This window comes from Cyprinodon variegatus, unplaced genomic scaffold (genome assembly GCF_000732505.1).
Source record: "Cyprinodon variegatus isolate N-32 unplaced genomic scaffold, C_variegatus-1.0 Scaffold57, whole genome shotgun sequence".
Classification (NCBI taxonomy): domain Eukaryota; kingdom Metazoa; phylum Chordata; class Actinopteri; order Cyprinodontiformes; family Cyprinodontidae; genus Cyprinodon; species Cyprinodon variegatus.
In genome coordinates, this window is record NW_015150510.1 from 1,694,667 (window position 1) to 1,708,792 (window position 14,126).

General features: G+C 35.6%; 4 protein-coding genes across 5 annotated transcripts in view; 2 read left to right on the forward strand and 2 right to left on the reverse strand.

Annotated features, from left to right (window-relative positions):
* The first annotated feature begins 1,789 nt into the window (after window positions 1-1,789).
* On the forward strand, window positions 1,790-2,247 carry LOC107082620 (relaxin-3-like). The gene is made up of 2 exons (XM_015371394.1): window positions 1,790-2,015; window positions 2,097-2,247. Exons 1-2 carry the CDS (start codon window positions 1,823-1,825, stop codon window positions 2,243-2,245), a joined length of 342 nt encoding a protein of 113 aa, XP_015226880.1. The 5' UTR covers window positions 1,790-1,822; the 3' UTR covers window positions 2,246-2,247.
* Window positions 2,248-2,368: 121 nt separating this feature from the next.
* On the reverse strand, window positions 2,369-6,638 carry LOC107082619 (tctex1 domain-containing protein 1-B-like). The gene is made up of 5 exons (XM_015371392.1): window positions 6,514-6,638; window positions 6,199-6,333; window positions 5,987-6,072; window positions 2,714-2,838; window positions 2,369-2,632 (listed from the first exon to the last, which is right to left on the reverse strand). Exons 2-5 carry the CDS (start codon window positions 6,300-6,302, stop codon window positions 2,429-2,431), a joined length of 519 nt encoding a protein of 172 aa, XP_015226878.1. The 5' UTR covers window positions 6,303-6,333; window positions 6,514-6,638; the 3' UTR covers window positions 2,369-2,428.
* Window positions 6,639-9,915: 3,277 nt separating this feature from the next.
* Window positions 9,916-11,466, forward strand: mgst3 (microsomal glutathione S-transferase 3). Of its 2 annotated transcripts, none has more exons than XM_015371382.1 (6): window positions 9,916-10,031; window positions 10,339-10,465; window positions 10,551-10,624; window positions 10,734-10,791; window positions 10,921-10,993; window positions 11,078-11,466. In XM_015371382.1, exons 2-6 carry the CDS (start codon window positions 10,349-10,351, stop codon window positions 11,215-11,217), a joined length of 462 nt encoding a protein of 153 aa, XP_015226868.1. In that variant the 5' UTR covers window positions 9,916-10,031; window positions 10,339-10,348; the 3' UTR covers window positions 11,218-11,466. The 2 variants fall into 2 exon arrangements, with proteins under 2 accessions (XP_015226868.1, XP_015226867.1); XM_015371381.1 differs by having other exon boundaries at window positions 9,933-10,031; window positions 10,330-10,465.
* Window positions 11,467-12,587: 1,121 nt separating this feature from the next.
* LOC107082614 (cell wall protein RBR3-like) overlaps window positions 12,588-14,126 on the reverse strand; it is a 17,852-nt gene continuing 16,313 nt past the window's right edge. The window contains exon 5 of the mRNA XM_015371385.1: window positions 12,588-13,632. Within this exon, the coding sequence (XP_015226871.1) occupies window positions 13,588-13,632 (45 nt within the window). The 3' untranslated portion in view covers window positions 12,588-13,587. The remainder of the gene's footprint in view (window positions 13,633-14,126) is intronic.

Below are 14,126 nucleotides of genomic sequence, written 5' to 3' on the forward strand. Positions count from 1 at the left end.
CAGTGCGGAAGAAGCTGTTATGGAATCTGCTGGACCTGCTATAATAGCACATTCTCTGGTTGAATATTCAGGGTTGCTGTTCATCTGGTTAGCCTCTATCTCATCCTGTAGAATCAATAATCCCATGTTGTTCACATCACGTTGATGTGATCAGGGTGATGAAACGTGTTGTTTTTTCTCAACAAATGGTAGTTTACACGTAGGTCGGAAAGCTAAATTTTGGTCTTATTTCTTATTCTTAGATAAAATGAAATTTCCATTTGTACAGCTCTCATGCCAATTCCATTTTCTTAAAGCGCAGCAGCGATCGAATGTAAACACTGGAGAAAAAAAAAAAAAAACACGGGGCAAAAAAACACATTTCATATGGTCCAGTTTGATGCAGAAACTGTGATTAATTTACAGTTTTTTCAGCTTTATTTTTTTCTTTTCTTTTTCAACATTCAGCAGTCTAATGGCAGTGGGGAAGAAGCTGTTTAGGAATCTGCTGGATCTGCATTGAATGCATGGTGGGGGTGTGAGGGGTTATTTCGCCGTGGTGCATTACTTTGCTTTTTTGTTCTGTTTCCTATGGCTTTAAAATATTTTCAAAGTAATGGCTTCCTGCCCATATTCCACAGAGTTCAGAGATTTTGGTATATAAAATAATCACACTAGTGTTCTTGTAAATAGATTGTCCTACTTGAGCTGCTGACCTCCGCAGCTTCTCCTGAGTTATCATCAGCATATTTACCTATTCTTTATTTCTAACTCTGTCCTGCCTGTCACCCCAGATGGACGAGTATAGCTTGATTGCTAAGCAGCAGTGCTGGACAATTTCCATTTTTAAACAAGGGTTTAAACACTTTTTTTGTAAGATAAATAAAGTTTGGGATGTTGCTACCCAGATAGTCATATAGCTTAGTGCATAGTGCAATAATCCAGGTCAACTACTGTGTAGTCTTTTTAATTTCCACTTATTAAATTGTCAGTACATTTCTGCAGTGCAAGTGCAATAACCCAAGTCAACTACTATGTAGTCGTCCCTTACCTATCTATATATCTAAACAAAGCGTATTCCAGAACATTACAACTTTTTTCTTTTTTTTAAATGTTTTTTTGGTACTATATACACTCTTTTTATATTGTCTGTTGTATTTGTATCTTTAATGGCATTTTGCCCTAACTGTTTGTACTCTATATAAGCTACTGGAAACCGAATTTCCCAGAAGTAGTTATAAATAAATGAAAGATAAAGTTAAAATTAAGTCTAAGCTTTAAACACACATAGCCATACTTTGCCTGACTTCCTTGTGAACGTAAAATCCTCATCAAGTTAGAAATGAAGTTTATTGCAATAGGAAGATAAAATGTAATAACATTTATATATATTTATTTATATATATATATACCAGGCAGTGCGGTTGAAAAGGTCTCCTTTATGATAGTGTAATCTGACAAGTGCATCTATGGATGTTTGCATGTTTTCTTCCTCTTCATAATAGCCACATGAATCTCACTTTGTTGCTATGTGGAAAGCAATCACCTCTATTTGTTGCTGGATGGATATCTAAAGCAACCCATTTGCTGACTGTCAGCTAAATCCCTGGCTGTAAAACCTCAGCATTTCAGATGTAAAACGGCTCTTCTCTCTTCGAAAATGTAGCTTATCAGTCATCTTTACAGCAGCCTAGATTCCCACACATGTCCCAAATCACCAAAGTGACATCCGCTTGGTAAAAGCACAAGATGATTTCCAAAGATAACAAATGTTTTTTTTACAGAGGAAGGCTTGGTGGAGGCTGTATTTATAACGGCTGGCCAGGACAGGTGTAGACTGAAGATGAACAACATGAGATCATCGCTCCAGCTTGCCGCTGTATTGCTCTGCGTGCTGTGTGCGGCACACGTTCAGGCTCAGGAGAAGAGAAACTCGCTGAGGCTCTGTGGCCGGGCCCTGGTGCGAGCTTTGGTGTTCACCTGTGGGGCGTCCAGATGGAGAAGACAGCTGGAGGAGACGGGGTTCCTGCCAGACGGTACGTGACAATCAGCTTTATAAACTGATGTTTTAGCTCAGATCTAAACTTTAACTTTGATTTATTTCTGTTCTTCTACAGTTTTTTGGGCAGAAAACCAAGAAGAGACAGACTTCCTGAAGGCAAGTGATGCTCCAGTGGATTATCATCGGAGGGACCAGGACCAAGCTCTGATAACAACATGCTGTCAAAAAGGCTGCAGAAGAAGTGAGCTGTCCATGCTGTGCTAGAGAGGACGCTGTTGCTCTAAAATGTCAACATTTGAGTCCAAAAAGGTTTCTGTAATTCTATGATTTACCTTTCTAAGCAGAGAATTAAAAAAGCATCATGAATGTTTGTCCTAAGTTCTTCTTTAATTTTCACAATTTAACCAAGAGAAACAAATTACTAACGAATGACAGATTTCCTGTGAGTTACTCAAAATAGACGGCGAATACAGTGGCACAGCAGAACAGAGAATCGTTTTTAAAGGAGTGAGATGCGAAGGTGTCGGTGGACGGGTCCCACAGAAAGCCGCTTCTGGTTTGTATCCCCTGCCCGATGATCTGGCCGATGTGGACTTTGACCACAATTCTGTATCTGGGGATCTGAAGCTGCTTCACACGGTTCTTTATCACCTTCAACGGATCAAAAAGAGGTTTTCTGATTTAGCAGATGTTCAGGTAGAATTTAAAAGACTTCCCTTCATTTTCACCTACTTCACAGAGAGTTAGGGTCAGTTCTCTACTGCGCTGTGCTTCATATTTTTCTCCTTGAAGCTTGTTGTCGATTTCTTCCTTCAGTATTTTTAAGACGTCAGTGACGGGAAACGGTTTAGAGGGACCTGTTTGCACACAAACACGCACAAACACAAAAATGCTTCTTACGTTATGGATACCAAGGCACTTAAAGGTGAGAACATAAAATATCACAGAATTGTAATGCTATCTAATGGATGTTGTTAGATATTGGCAAATAAATCCGTTAAATTTTAAATAAAGATTAATTAAACTTAATTATACTGCAAACATAATTACCAATAATAATACATTGCTACAATCATCAACATCTTGTAGAGAGCAATCCTGTTTAAAAGTAGTCCTCAGCGTTGGAGGCAAGCATTAATTTAGTCCAAGATGATTCAGCTTTATCATTAAAGAACAGCAGAGGTGACATGTTTATATGTGTTTTCTACATGTGGTTTTTTATGTTAAAAAACATAGTTTCAGTTTGCATAAAAAAAAAATCCACCCTGTTAGCAAGAGAAGCTTAACCCTGAAAGTGATGGATAATAAATAAAATCCATGCAAATCTTTACATTATAAGTAACAAATTAGCTTGATTAAAGTAGATAAATCCTATCTTGACTTTATGTTAACAGTAGCAAATGCATGATAAAAAATATCTAATAAAATGAATTTAAAATTCTGCACCAGTCAGAAAAGGATTGCCTTTTGCAACAAGTAAATATTTTTCAGTTCATTCAAGTCTGTATTTTTGATATTATAACTTTTCACTACTGTTTTGATTTAGATTCAGTTTTAATGTGCAGACCAGTTTATCTTACTGTTGAAGAGCCAAGAATGGTAAATTAGACGGTGCTAATGCCTTGCAGGAACAAGGACATAGATTTGATCCCAGACTACCACCTTTCTATATGGAAAATGTTTTAGGGTTATATTGTAGTATGGAAATAATAAGTAGACGTTACCCAATTTCTGCAAGATTTTTATTGCTATTAAACTTACATTAACATACATTTTACTAATAAACATTTTAAAAATTGTTACCTATCTGCTTCTTTTTTTTTTACAGTGTAATACACATAATATTTTACCTTTTTTCCTAACAGTTTAAAATAATTTTTATTATTTCACAAACCATTTATATCTTAATTGCAAACCTTATCTTATATTTTTTGTTTTGTTTTGTTTATTTTGTTTTAACCTAGAGACTAAACCGGTCGTTGATTTTTTTAGCTGGTAAATTTGAATTATTTCTACTAAAAGACTTAGACTTAAACAAACTTTATTGTTATTTTGTATACACAGAGTGTTTACAAAATGAAATTTCAATGCATATAGCTTTCCGACAGTGAAATGAACATTACCATTTATAAAGTGCAACAGGGATGAAGAATGTAAACGGTGTCAGAGAAAAGGAAAGCCAGTTGAAAGTCATGGTGCAAAATGCATTGATATGGAAAGGTTCAGTGCAGTGCAAAATAAATAAATAAATAAATATGGTGCAAAATTCGGAGCGTATATGGGTCATTCCATGGAAAGTGTAAAGATTGGACCTTAGAATTTAGAGGTTTTTGATCATGACCTTTTTTTATTTTATTTTTTATTTCATAGCCTGTAGAACATGTAACACTTGCAATAAAACACATTTTTCAAGCTCAGACACCATTTTCTGCGAATATTTTAGCACATTATATCCAGGGAACAGAGTTTCCTTTTCCACCCCGTCACAGGACAAAGGTTAACAAATTAAAGGGTAATTTTAGATAAAAGTAAGACAAACAAGATGTTATTCACTTCAAAAAGCGTCTTTTTTTTTTTTTTTTTTAAACCAATAGTGTGTTCAAAGTGTTTTTTTTATGTGATTTACAGCATTAATTCAATCACCATGATTCCAACCCGTCACAGGCTTTAGTGTGACGGGGTGGAAAATCTAAAGCATTATGGCTCAATTTCTGGATATGTTAAAACCTGATGGTGCCGTTAGCATTGAAGTACAATGAAAAATGAATGATTAATACAAATATAATTTCAAAATTTGATTAACAAATTGTTTCCCCCCACTTTTTGTGTGTGACGGGGTGGATATGCTATGGTTAACAGAAAGGATTTTGTAGGAAAAATGTACCAAAAATGTTCTTAAAGAAAAAACAGAACCCATCATTGTTTCGACTTCTCTTCTTCAAACTCTTGAATGATGTCACTTCATGTTAGCAATGTCACTTCTAGGAAGTTTATTGCATTTTGGCACAAAATAACATTGGTGTGACGGAGTGGAATATGAAATTGATGGACATAGAAAAATCATGCTATTTCAATAAAAAAATATGAAATTTTAATATAATTAACACATTTCCTATTAAGAGGAAAGTATTTCTAACCATAACAACAAAACATTTTTGAGATTTATTTTATATTTCTTAAGTTTTACATTACATGAATGAGAAAAATGGTCAGAGCGGACATGAGAAAATGATTGCAGTTTAACATAAAAAAAAGTTATAAACGTGCAAAATATATATTTATTATTCAATTTTATTTGACCTCATGCTACCAACTAAACTTGAATCAGTGGCTTTAGACACTTAAAGTATTTCTGACAGTTTTATTATGCTTCCTATTCCTCTTTGATTGTTATGGACCCAAACTTAACAGTTTTCAGGGAATGACCCATTTATACATATGATGTATATATATACTTTTTTTTTTAGCAGAAATTATTTACCCATGTACACAAAATTAATGTAAATTTAACTGTTTCTTTTTAAAGCGTAGCTGGTTATAATGAGTTTCCCTGAATGTGGCTCATTCTGTACATGGATAAAAAAGGTTGATATCTTAAAATATTGATATTCTTCTAATTGCTGCTATTCCAGTTAGCCGCCATGTGAAAAGCAGGCTTCAAGTTGTTAAGCTGTAGTAAGTTCGCCATTTCTGATAATCATAAATAGAATATTTATTCCCCAGGTGCTCAGTTTTTATACTGTTAAAACACTTCATAGTACAGTATTTTATTTTTTATTTTTTAACTCTTCATAAATATGTTATTCTTATACATTTTTCTAAGGTCCATATTTGTGTGACCAATTTTTCTATAATATTTTTGCTGCTGTAAACACCAGAATTTTCCCCTTTGTGGGAAAATAAAGGGATTTTCTCTTATTCTATTCTTTTCTATTATGTTCTGTTCTATTATATTATATTTTATTCTATTCTAGATGATCTCCATTTAGTTGAATGTTTGTTTACCCAGTGGATGGGTGGGATCCATCTCTGCCGCATGGAGATCTTCATGGTTCCCTTGCTCATCCAAACCATAATCAGTGATCATAGGGCTGAGCATCACCATCAGTTAAATGTGATGGAAAAAAGAGAGAACAATGTGAGATTGGTGAATCGCTTATGAAAAAAAAAACTGATAAAGAGTTAAAATGAGCAAAAACACATGGTTGAAACTTTACTCCTCAGTTCCACCAGCTTTTTCTTTGTCCCTGGTTCCATCTGCAGGCATTTTATCAACTTTCTTTTCTTGTTTCTCTCGTTTGTCTCTAACTAGATCCGCCATCACTTCTTCATCAGATTAACCTGGGAAATTACTATTAAAACGAAGCAAGATGAAGCTGATTCAGAGCCGCGGCTCTGAACACGTTATTTGCACATTGTTTTGAATTTAAGTAAAAACATCCCGATAAACTCTTAAAAAAAAAAAAAACATACAAGAAAAACTTATCCCGATAGTAAAGTGAAAAACAAACAATCTTGAGGCCGCAGCTAACCTCAGTGGCTCGTATCCAAGGCTATATCCTCTTCAAACTTCACACACGATCTTAAATGTAATAGTTTGAATATTTACAGCATGTAGAGTAGGCTAATACTAGCCGATTAAAATGATTGCCCTTACACGAAGACGCTACGGTAGTCATAGCAACCATGATTCCTCGGTGGGCGGAGTCAGGAAGGCGGAAGCTGCCTGTGTTCTTGGAGTTTATTTCATGTATTCGTGTTTCAGTGCGGACTGTGATAAAAAAAAAAAAAACCTTAGCTATTTCATAATGATGAGATACTGTCCCATTATAATGAGATATTATCTCAATACTATGAGAAAGTATCTTCAATTCAATTCAGTTAATTTCTATACCGCCAATTCGAAACATCTGTCATCTTAAGGCACTTTAGATTTCACCAAATCATCCAGTCGAATTGATTCAAAGTTTTCTATCTAAATAAAACCAGTTAATTGCATCGACTCATTGACTCGAAAGCAATCCCTCACACTAAGCATGCTTGTAGCGACAGTGGAGAGGAAAAACTCCCTTTTAACAGGAATAAACCTCCAGCAGAACCAGGCTCAGTGTGAGCGGCCATCTGCCGAGGCAGACTGGGGTTCAAGGAGACGGAAGCAGAGATACAAAAAGCAGCTGTAAAAGGCGCTCCGTCCAGGAAACACACAGCCAGGCAGACGAGCTCAGAGCCAGCTGCCATGTCAGAGGATGAAGAGAGCACATCCAGCCAGTCACAGTCAGAGAAACAGGACTACACTGGAAAACAGGCTGATCTCCAACATCTATAAACAAAGATGTTGATGGCAGCAGCAGGGCCGGAGCTAGATGGGGGACCAGGCCAATCATTGGCCACCCCAACCATTTTTTCCCTCTAATACAGATGGTGGCAGCAGTAATACTCTTAAGTGGAATATTCAAAACATTTTATTTTTTTGTGGTTAATTATACACATCAATATACTAACATCAAAGATGATAAATACAGAATTCATGCTCTTTTCAGAACTAGATTTGGTGTTTTACGGGGTAAAGAGAAAATTATGTGTCTCTGCAAATCATCTAGGGGTCTTCAGTGAAATCAAAGATAAATAACAATTTTAATAAAAACTTATCAAATCATCAATTTATGTATATATTAATGCTTGTAAATATACATTTTATGCAGAATGTTTATTGATAAAAGTAGGTAATGACAATGATGATTGATTTACACCCCAGAACTCAAAACTGAGTTTTATCTGGCGAATATATGCGTGTTTTTGTTAGCAAAGGCTTTAGGAAAGTATTAGTCTTTATTTAGAAAATATGGATGTTTGTTGGTTCATTTTCCTGTTGGAACAGAGTAGATTGACCCTGAGGTTCTGGTGCCTATCCGCTTTCGGCCACCCCTCAGTGAACATTGGTTATTACCTGGCCGCCCTTATAAACAATTTTGGCTATACCTCTGGGCAGCAGCACAGCTGATATTTCTCTCCAGGATGGAGTCACAGCCAAACATGAGCAGCTGAGGCGAAAATACTTTGAGAAAAAGCAGAGAGAGCAGAATGTTAGAGATTGAACTGAATAGAGATCTTATTATGAACAGATACCTAAGTCGTAATGTTTAGATATAGGCTTCTGCAGTTTAGCTCAAGTTTTAGTTAAATGTAATTTATTTTCTATATATATATATATATATATATATATATATATATATATACATAGAAACCTTGTGGTTATTTCCCTCCCGTCAAATACATCAATAAGTATAAAACTTTGTAATAGGCAAAAGGATTTTCAACTAACAAGTTAATAAATTGCATACAATTTTATTCAGTAAAATCTATATAATCTCTTTCTTTAAATTTTTTTGTGTGAAAACCCCAGAGATGAAAAATCCCAGATCAAAATGGTCTGAAATACCCAGACAATTCACCCACCTGTGGACCCTTTGCTCCAGCTAGTCGACTAGATAGAAGATTAGAGATTCTGTCTATTTTTAGGTTGTTAAAGTTAGTTTTTTCCCCTCATTTCTTTTGTGAATCTATTCCTGAACATACAATGATTTGCAAATGATTCAACTTTTACACATGTAAATTAAGATAATTTACATGTCTATTTTTATATTTGATTTAATTACATGTGATTTAATTTAATATGTGATTTAATTTAAGATTTTATTTTATTTTATTCCCCTTTGGGATTAATAAAGTATTTTTGAGTTGAAATTGAATGTAATTAAAAAACAATTGAATCATTTCTATCTATCGAATATTGTTGTTGGCTACTTTAGTTTTTTGCACATGAAAACTTTTCACATCGGCTTTTTGAAATCAAACAAACAAAAATAATAATGCAATTGACCCCTTTCAGTAGCCTACTTATGAGAGCCTCTATTTCAAACCTGCGACAGCGCCCCCTAGAGTCCTAGCAACAATATATATATATATACATTTTTTTTCAAAGAAAGTTAAATGATTGCACATGAGACAGTATTAACATTCCAAGTTTATAACTTCTGGGCTTCATGAAAAGAGACAATAGGGAAGAAAATATATATTAGAGCATGTAGACCCTACATGTTGAGATGTTTTTCATTCAAATACATTTCTTCGTTTTGTGCAAAGTGAAGATACACGACATAAATATAAAATCAAGCAGGCTATAGTCATGCATTTAATTGCTATGGGGTAACTGCTTGTATGGAGAGGATGTGTTGTTCATTTTTAAAGGTAGAAATGACAGTTTAGTACCTCTAAGTTTACCTTTATGTATTAGAAAAACCTGGCCACAAAAATAATTAGAATAATTATATATAACATATCTAATTTTACAGTTCTCTTTAATGCCAAACAGTATATTCTTTCAGAATAAAATTAAATATTTATCTAATTTAATTAAGCAAAATGTGTCATGCCAAAAGGACTTGATGAATTACCAGTTCCAAAACAGATGAGCAGATTTTTCAGGATTATTACAGATATTTGACACCCAGTGCAACAACTATATATATATATATATATATATATATATATATATATATATATATATATATACATAACATGCACCATTTTCTTCTTTTGGCACATTCTTCTACTTTGATTATTTGAGCTGATATAACGAGTACATTTCTCCACTGTGAGATCAATAAACTCAGTCAATTAATTTATCTTCTTTTTTTAAAAAGCGTTTCTGGGGAAAAAAAAAAAAAAAAGGTAGGATAAGGATCAAAGTCCGCACAATCCTGATCTCTGCGCCACCATTAAATAAACCACAAAACACGCTCCTTTTTTAATGCTATTTTCTTTTTAATTAATGAAATCTTATATCAAATCACTGCACCATACATAACCAAAGAATAAAAATTTAGAATCCATAAAGTAAAAATTTCTGCAGGTCCACCCAGACTTGGATCCTTGTTACGTAAACACGTAGAAACGCGGAAACTGTGCGTAAAGCGAAAGCTTCCAAGCTCCTTCACCGCTGCATCTCTGCGTCAGGGTCAGATCAGCCAGCCTGCCTCACAGCTTTCAGGTAACATTCTCCTTTTTAATTAGACGCTAATTGCTTCAGGTAAACGCTTCCAAACTAATTTCTGTTTCTGCTGCTGTTGTCATTCGACCTTCCGCCTCCCATTCGTCCTTGCTCAGTCATTTTCTTCGCCTCCAGCCTTCTGTCCACTTTCATTTTCTGCCCACTTGCGCCTTGTCACAACCTACAGACCTGCTTTGCGTCTTGTTTGAATAAATTATTCTAAATCTAAAAAAATAAGCCTCAAATGTTGGCAACTTGCATTTAGTTTTTAACTCTATTTTTTTATTTAATTTTTTGGTTCTTTCAGGTTTTCCAAAATGGGTGCGCTTTCTAAGGAGTATGGGTTCGTTGTGCTCACTGGCGTTGCCAGCATGATCATGATCGGACACCTGGGCATCAAAGTGGGGAAAGCCCGCAAGAAGTATAACGTCCCGGTGAGTTTGAGTGACCTTACTTCTTTGTTACCTTGCTGTTTCAAAAAAAAAAAAAAGGTTTAATCTTACAGATAATCTCTTCCAGTACCCACAGATGTACAGCAATGATCCAGAAAATGGAAACATCTTTAACTGCATCCAGCGTGCACACCAGAACACGTAGGTATCAGTTGCCATCAGAGCAGAGGCCCTGCACACACCTGCCATTGATTCAGGAAGAAAAAAAAAAGCAGGTGAAGGTTAAACAGCTCTTATCACCTTTCAACAGGCTAGAGATGTACCCGGCCTTCCTCTTCTGCCTGGCTGTTGGTGGTTTGCACAGACCTGTAAGTTACTTGTTTTACTTCACACTACAGTTACCCCCCAACCTCATAAGGGTTCTATAAGACAGATCCTGGATCAGATCACAGCAGTTAAAGCATGTCCCTCTGGATGTTTGCATGTTTCTTTCACAGCGTCTAGTGAGTGGGCTTGGACTTCTGTGGATTGTTGGCAGAGAGGTGTTTGCTCATGGATACTCCTCAGGGGGTAAGATGCAGCTGTACAGAAATCCCTTCACTCAGTTAAAAAATAATTGATTGTGCTAAAATGATCTATCCTTTTAATGATCAGATCCAGATAAAAGAAGGAGGGGCATGTTTGGCACTCTGGCTTTAATGGGGATGATGCTGACCACTTTGAACTTTGGTCGTCATCTGCTGGGCTGGACAGGACCGCCACGCCTGGGGTTCCGTGGTGCATCCTGCCACTAATGAGGATGAAGAGAGAAGCATCACAAGCCTTTTTATTCCAATCACACTAACTTCATGTAGAATAATGCTGTATATCCTGCAGCATATATGCTCAACTCTGACCTGCATAACAGGTTAAGTTAATGCTTGAAAGTAACTGGACTGGTTTCTTTGTGAACTCCACTCCTATTATATCACTATTTTTATTACAATGGCTGTAGTTGTATGGCTTCTAATGTGTAATTTTTGCAATAAAGATAAACGTCTTTGTCACAACGTTATCTCCATTTGCATTTGTGAAGCTCACAAATTAATAATTTTCTCTGATTATTGCAATGTGCAAAGTTTCTTCTTTTTTCTTTTGAACTTAACTGCACTAAAGTCAGCCTAATGAGGGTTATTATTCAAAAGGAGTATACTAAGGCGTTGCATTGAATGTAAGGGTGTGTGTGACATGGGTGTGTTTATGGGGAGTAGCTTTTTTTTTCTATTAAGTAAATGTTTGAAGTCCAACATGTCTGATCAGGTAAGAGTAATAATTCATTAGATAGTTATAAATCTTGGTTACAGCTCGGACTGGATCAAAGCAGTTTGTACTAGGTAAAAAAGAAAAGCAGTAGGCTTATCTTTGGTTTCATTTTTTTATTACTAAACATGTAATCTTTTTATATCATTCAGTTATTTCAACATTTACAATCCTTAGTGGCAGTAAAACAAAGTGGGGCCCAAACTCTGGTATAGAACCTTGTGATATTCACACCTCTTCAACTTTTTCACATTCGCTTTCATGTTAAAACCACAAATTATACACCTATAAACTGAGATTTCTGTTTCGCATGCCTAGTCATTAAAGTTTGCAAGATTTACACCTGCAAAATGGCTCCAGGGCACTAAAACAGGATATAGAGCACCTGCAAACGACGTTTCTTTTTTCTTTTAGGCCACATATTTTCAGTTTGCTTTGGATTATTATAGGATCACTGTTCTACTCTGACCATAACTCCCACAGCATGATGCTGCCACCACCATGTTTCCCCTTCACAGAGGGTGTTCAGGGTAACTTTTTTTTTTTTGCATGTAAGCAGGAATGTTTAAATTTGGTCTCATCTGACCAGAGCATGTTTGTTGTATCACCTGCATTGCCTTGTACCAAGACTCTAATGGCTTTTTTTCTGCCACTGCCATAAAAAAGCCAGATTTGAGAAGTGCATGAAAAATAGTAAAGCTGTGGATATTTGGTGCTCCTCAAACATTATGGATCTCTTGGTTCTTTCTCTGATAACACTATTTTTGCCTGACCCGTTAGCTTGGGTTGGCAGCCATAGATCTGGAGTAAGGTCATAGTATGTAACAGTAACAACACTTCGATAGATGTTATAGAATCCTTAACTACTAAAGAGATCACTTGTAAATTAAGTTGATCTGGGTTTTATTTACTTACTTGACTTTATTTAAAGGAATTAAAGCGCACTGAATCCTTTCTTTTGTCAAATTTTCGCCGTTTGTGGTTTGTAGCATGACAAAATGAGAAAAAAGTTAAACGGGTATGAATGCTTTTTGCTAAACACGCTTGAATCCAGGAAGTTTATGGCACTTTAACAGAAACAGACAAGGAAAAAAAAAACTCATCAAGGTTAAAAAACTTCTCATATGCTGACAGCACTTAGATTTTTATAGCAGGTTTATTTCTCAAGGAGCTTCGGCACATTTAACATTCAATCTAAGGAACAACCGTCAATACTCAGGATCTATTTTGCAACATTAAACACCTTCACACATTCCCTAATTTACTAATTTTGAGGTTACTGGTGTGTATGACTTAATACTGAAAAGTGGAAATCTTTTTATTTGTGGAGTTTCTACATCATGCAGCTTTAAGGCAGCAGTTTGATTTGAAAGTGCACTTTACTTCTACTTGGTCACCTAAAGCATCTCAAGTGAAATTTCTCAGTCTGTATGGACAGCATCTCATCCTCATCACATTGTATATGTATATACAATGTATATGTCATATTTAATACTAAATGACCTGAGGTGTTTGTTTTTATGCATGAATCTACATTATCTTCCATGTCCACTAGAGGGCAGTCTTCTGTCACATTAAAAACGTTATTTGTGCAAAGATGCCACAAATTTCAGGTTTGGTTGAAAGATTTAAGTCGTCAGGAATAAGAAGGGAATGTGGAACAGATATTAAGTGACTCTAAAACCTTTGATTTAAACAACAATAACTAAATAACTAAATCTGTTCTCCAGTGAGTCTTAAACAGAGAAGTTAATAAATGAGAAAAAGCTCCTTTGAAGGTCATGTTTCTTCCAACATGGCCTTAGTTGCTTGATCTGCATATGTTCTCTGCAGGGTGCAAGTGAAGGAACGGACAGGAGCATCCATCAGTGGGCGTACGGGGAGAGGGGCGTGTCTTCCATCAAATCGTCCTAGAAAAAGAGTTTAAAATCAAAATTAACACAATGATCTCAAAAGAAAACAATTCCTCTCTTACCATAGACTGTCATCAGAGAGGTTTGTCCTTTAATTTCTGTGTGCAACATTTAAAACATGACATACTTGTGCATACATATAACAAGACAATATGTATCAACATGGTAATAAAAGCAGCATTAATAATCATCAACCAAGTAGAAATATCACCATCCTGGCTTAACTGCAAGTGCAGCAGTAAATGGAAAACACCTTTTGAGGAACACGTCAACACACTGCGCCAGTCGCATCTTATCTAACAAGCTAAAACAACTCTGTTTATATTCAATAAAAATGGTGCAGCACTGGTAAGAGGAACAATACAGCACACTTACCAAGCCCTGACTTCCTTACATGTCGCTCTCCATTGTTTACTGTCCTGATTTCTGTCGCTACATTCAATGACTCCATGCAGATAGCTGGATTTTCCTTAGAAAACTTTTAACCAATT

Coding starts and splice junctions, on each gene's coding strand:
- LOC107082620 (XM_015371394.1), top strand. CDS start 1,823: ATGAACAACATGAGATCATCGCTCCAGCTTGCCGCTGTATTGCTCTGC. Junction 2,016..2,096: donor GACGGGGTTCCTGCCAGACG/GTACGTGACAAT, acceptor GTTCTTCTACAG/TTTTTTGGGCAGAAAACCAA.
- LOC107082619 (XM_015371392.1), bottom strand. CDS start 6,302: ATGGCGGATCTAGTTAGAGACAAACGAGAGAAACAAGAAAAGAAAGTT. Junction 2,839..5,986: donor GGATCCCACCCATCCACTGG/GTAAACAAACAT, acceptor GTGTGCAAACAG/GTCCCTCTAAACCGTTTCCC. Junction 2,633..2,713: donor TGACCCTAACTCTCTGTGAA/GTAGGTGAAAAT, acceptor GATCCGTTGAAG/GTGATAAAGAACCGTGTGAA.
- mgst3 (XM_015371382.1), top strand. CDS start 10,349: ATGGGTGCGCTTTCTAAGGAGTATGGGTTCGTTGTGCTCACTGGCGTT. Junction 10,625..10,733: donor CAGCGTGCACACCAGAACAC/GTAGGTATCAGT, acceptor ACCTTTCAACAG/GCTAGAGATGTACCCGGCCT. Junction 10,792..10,920: donor TTGGTGGTTTGCACAGACCT/GTAAGTTACTTG, acceptor TTTCTTTCACAG/CGTCTAGTGAGTGGGCTTGG.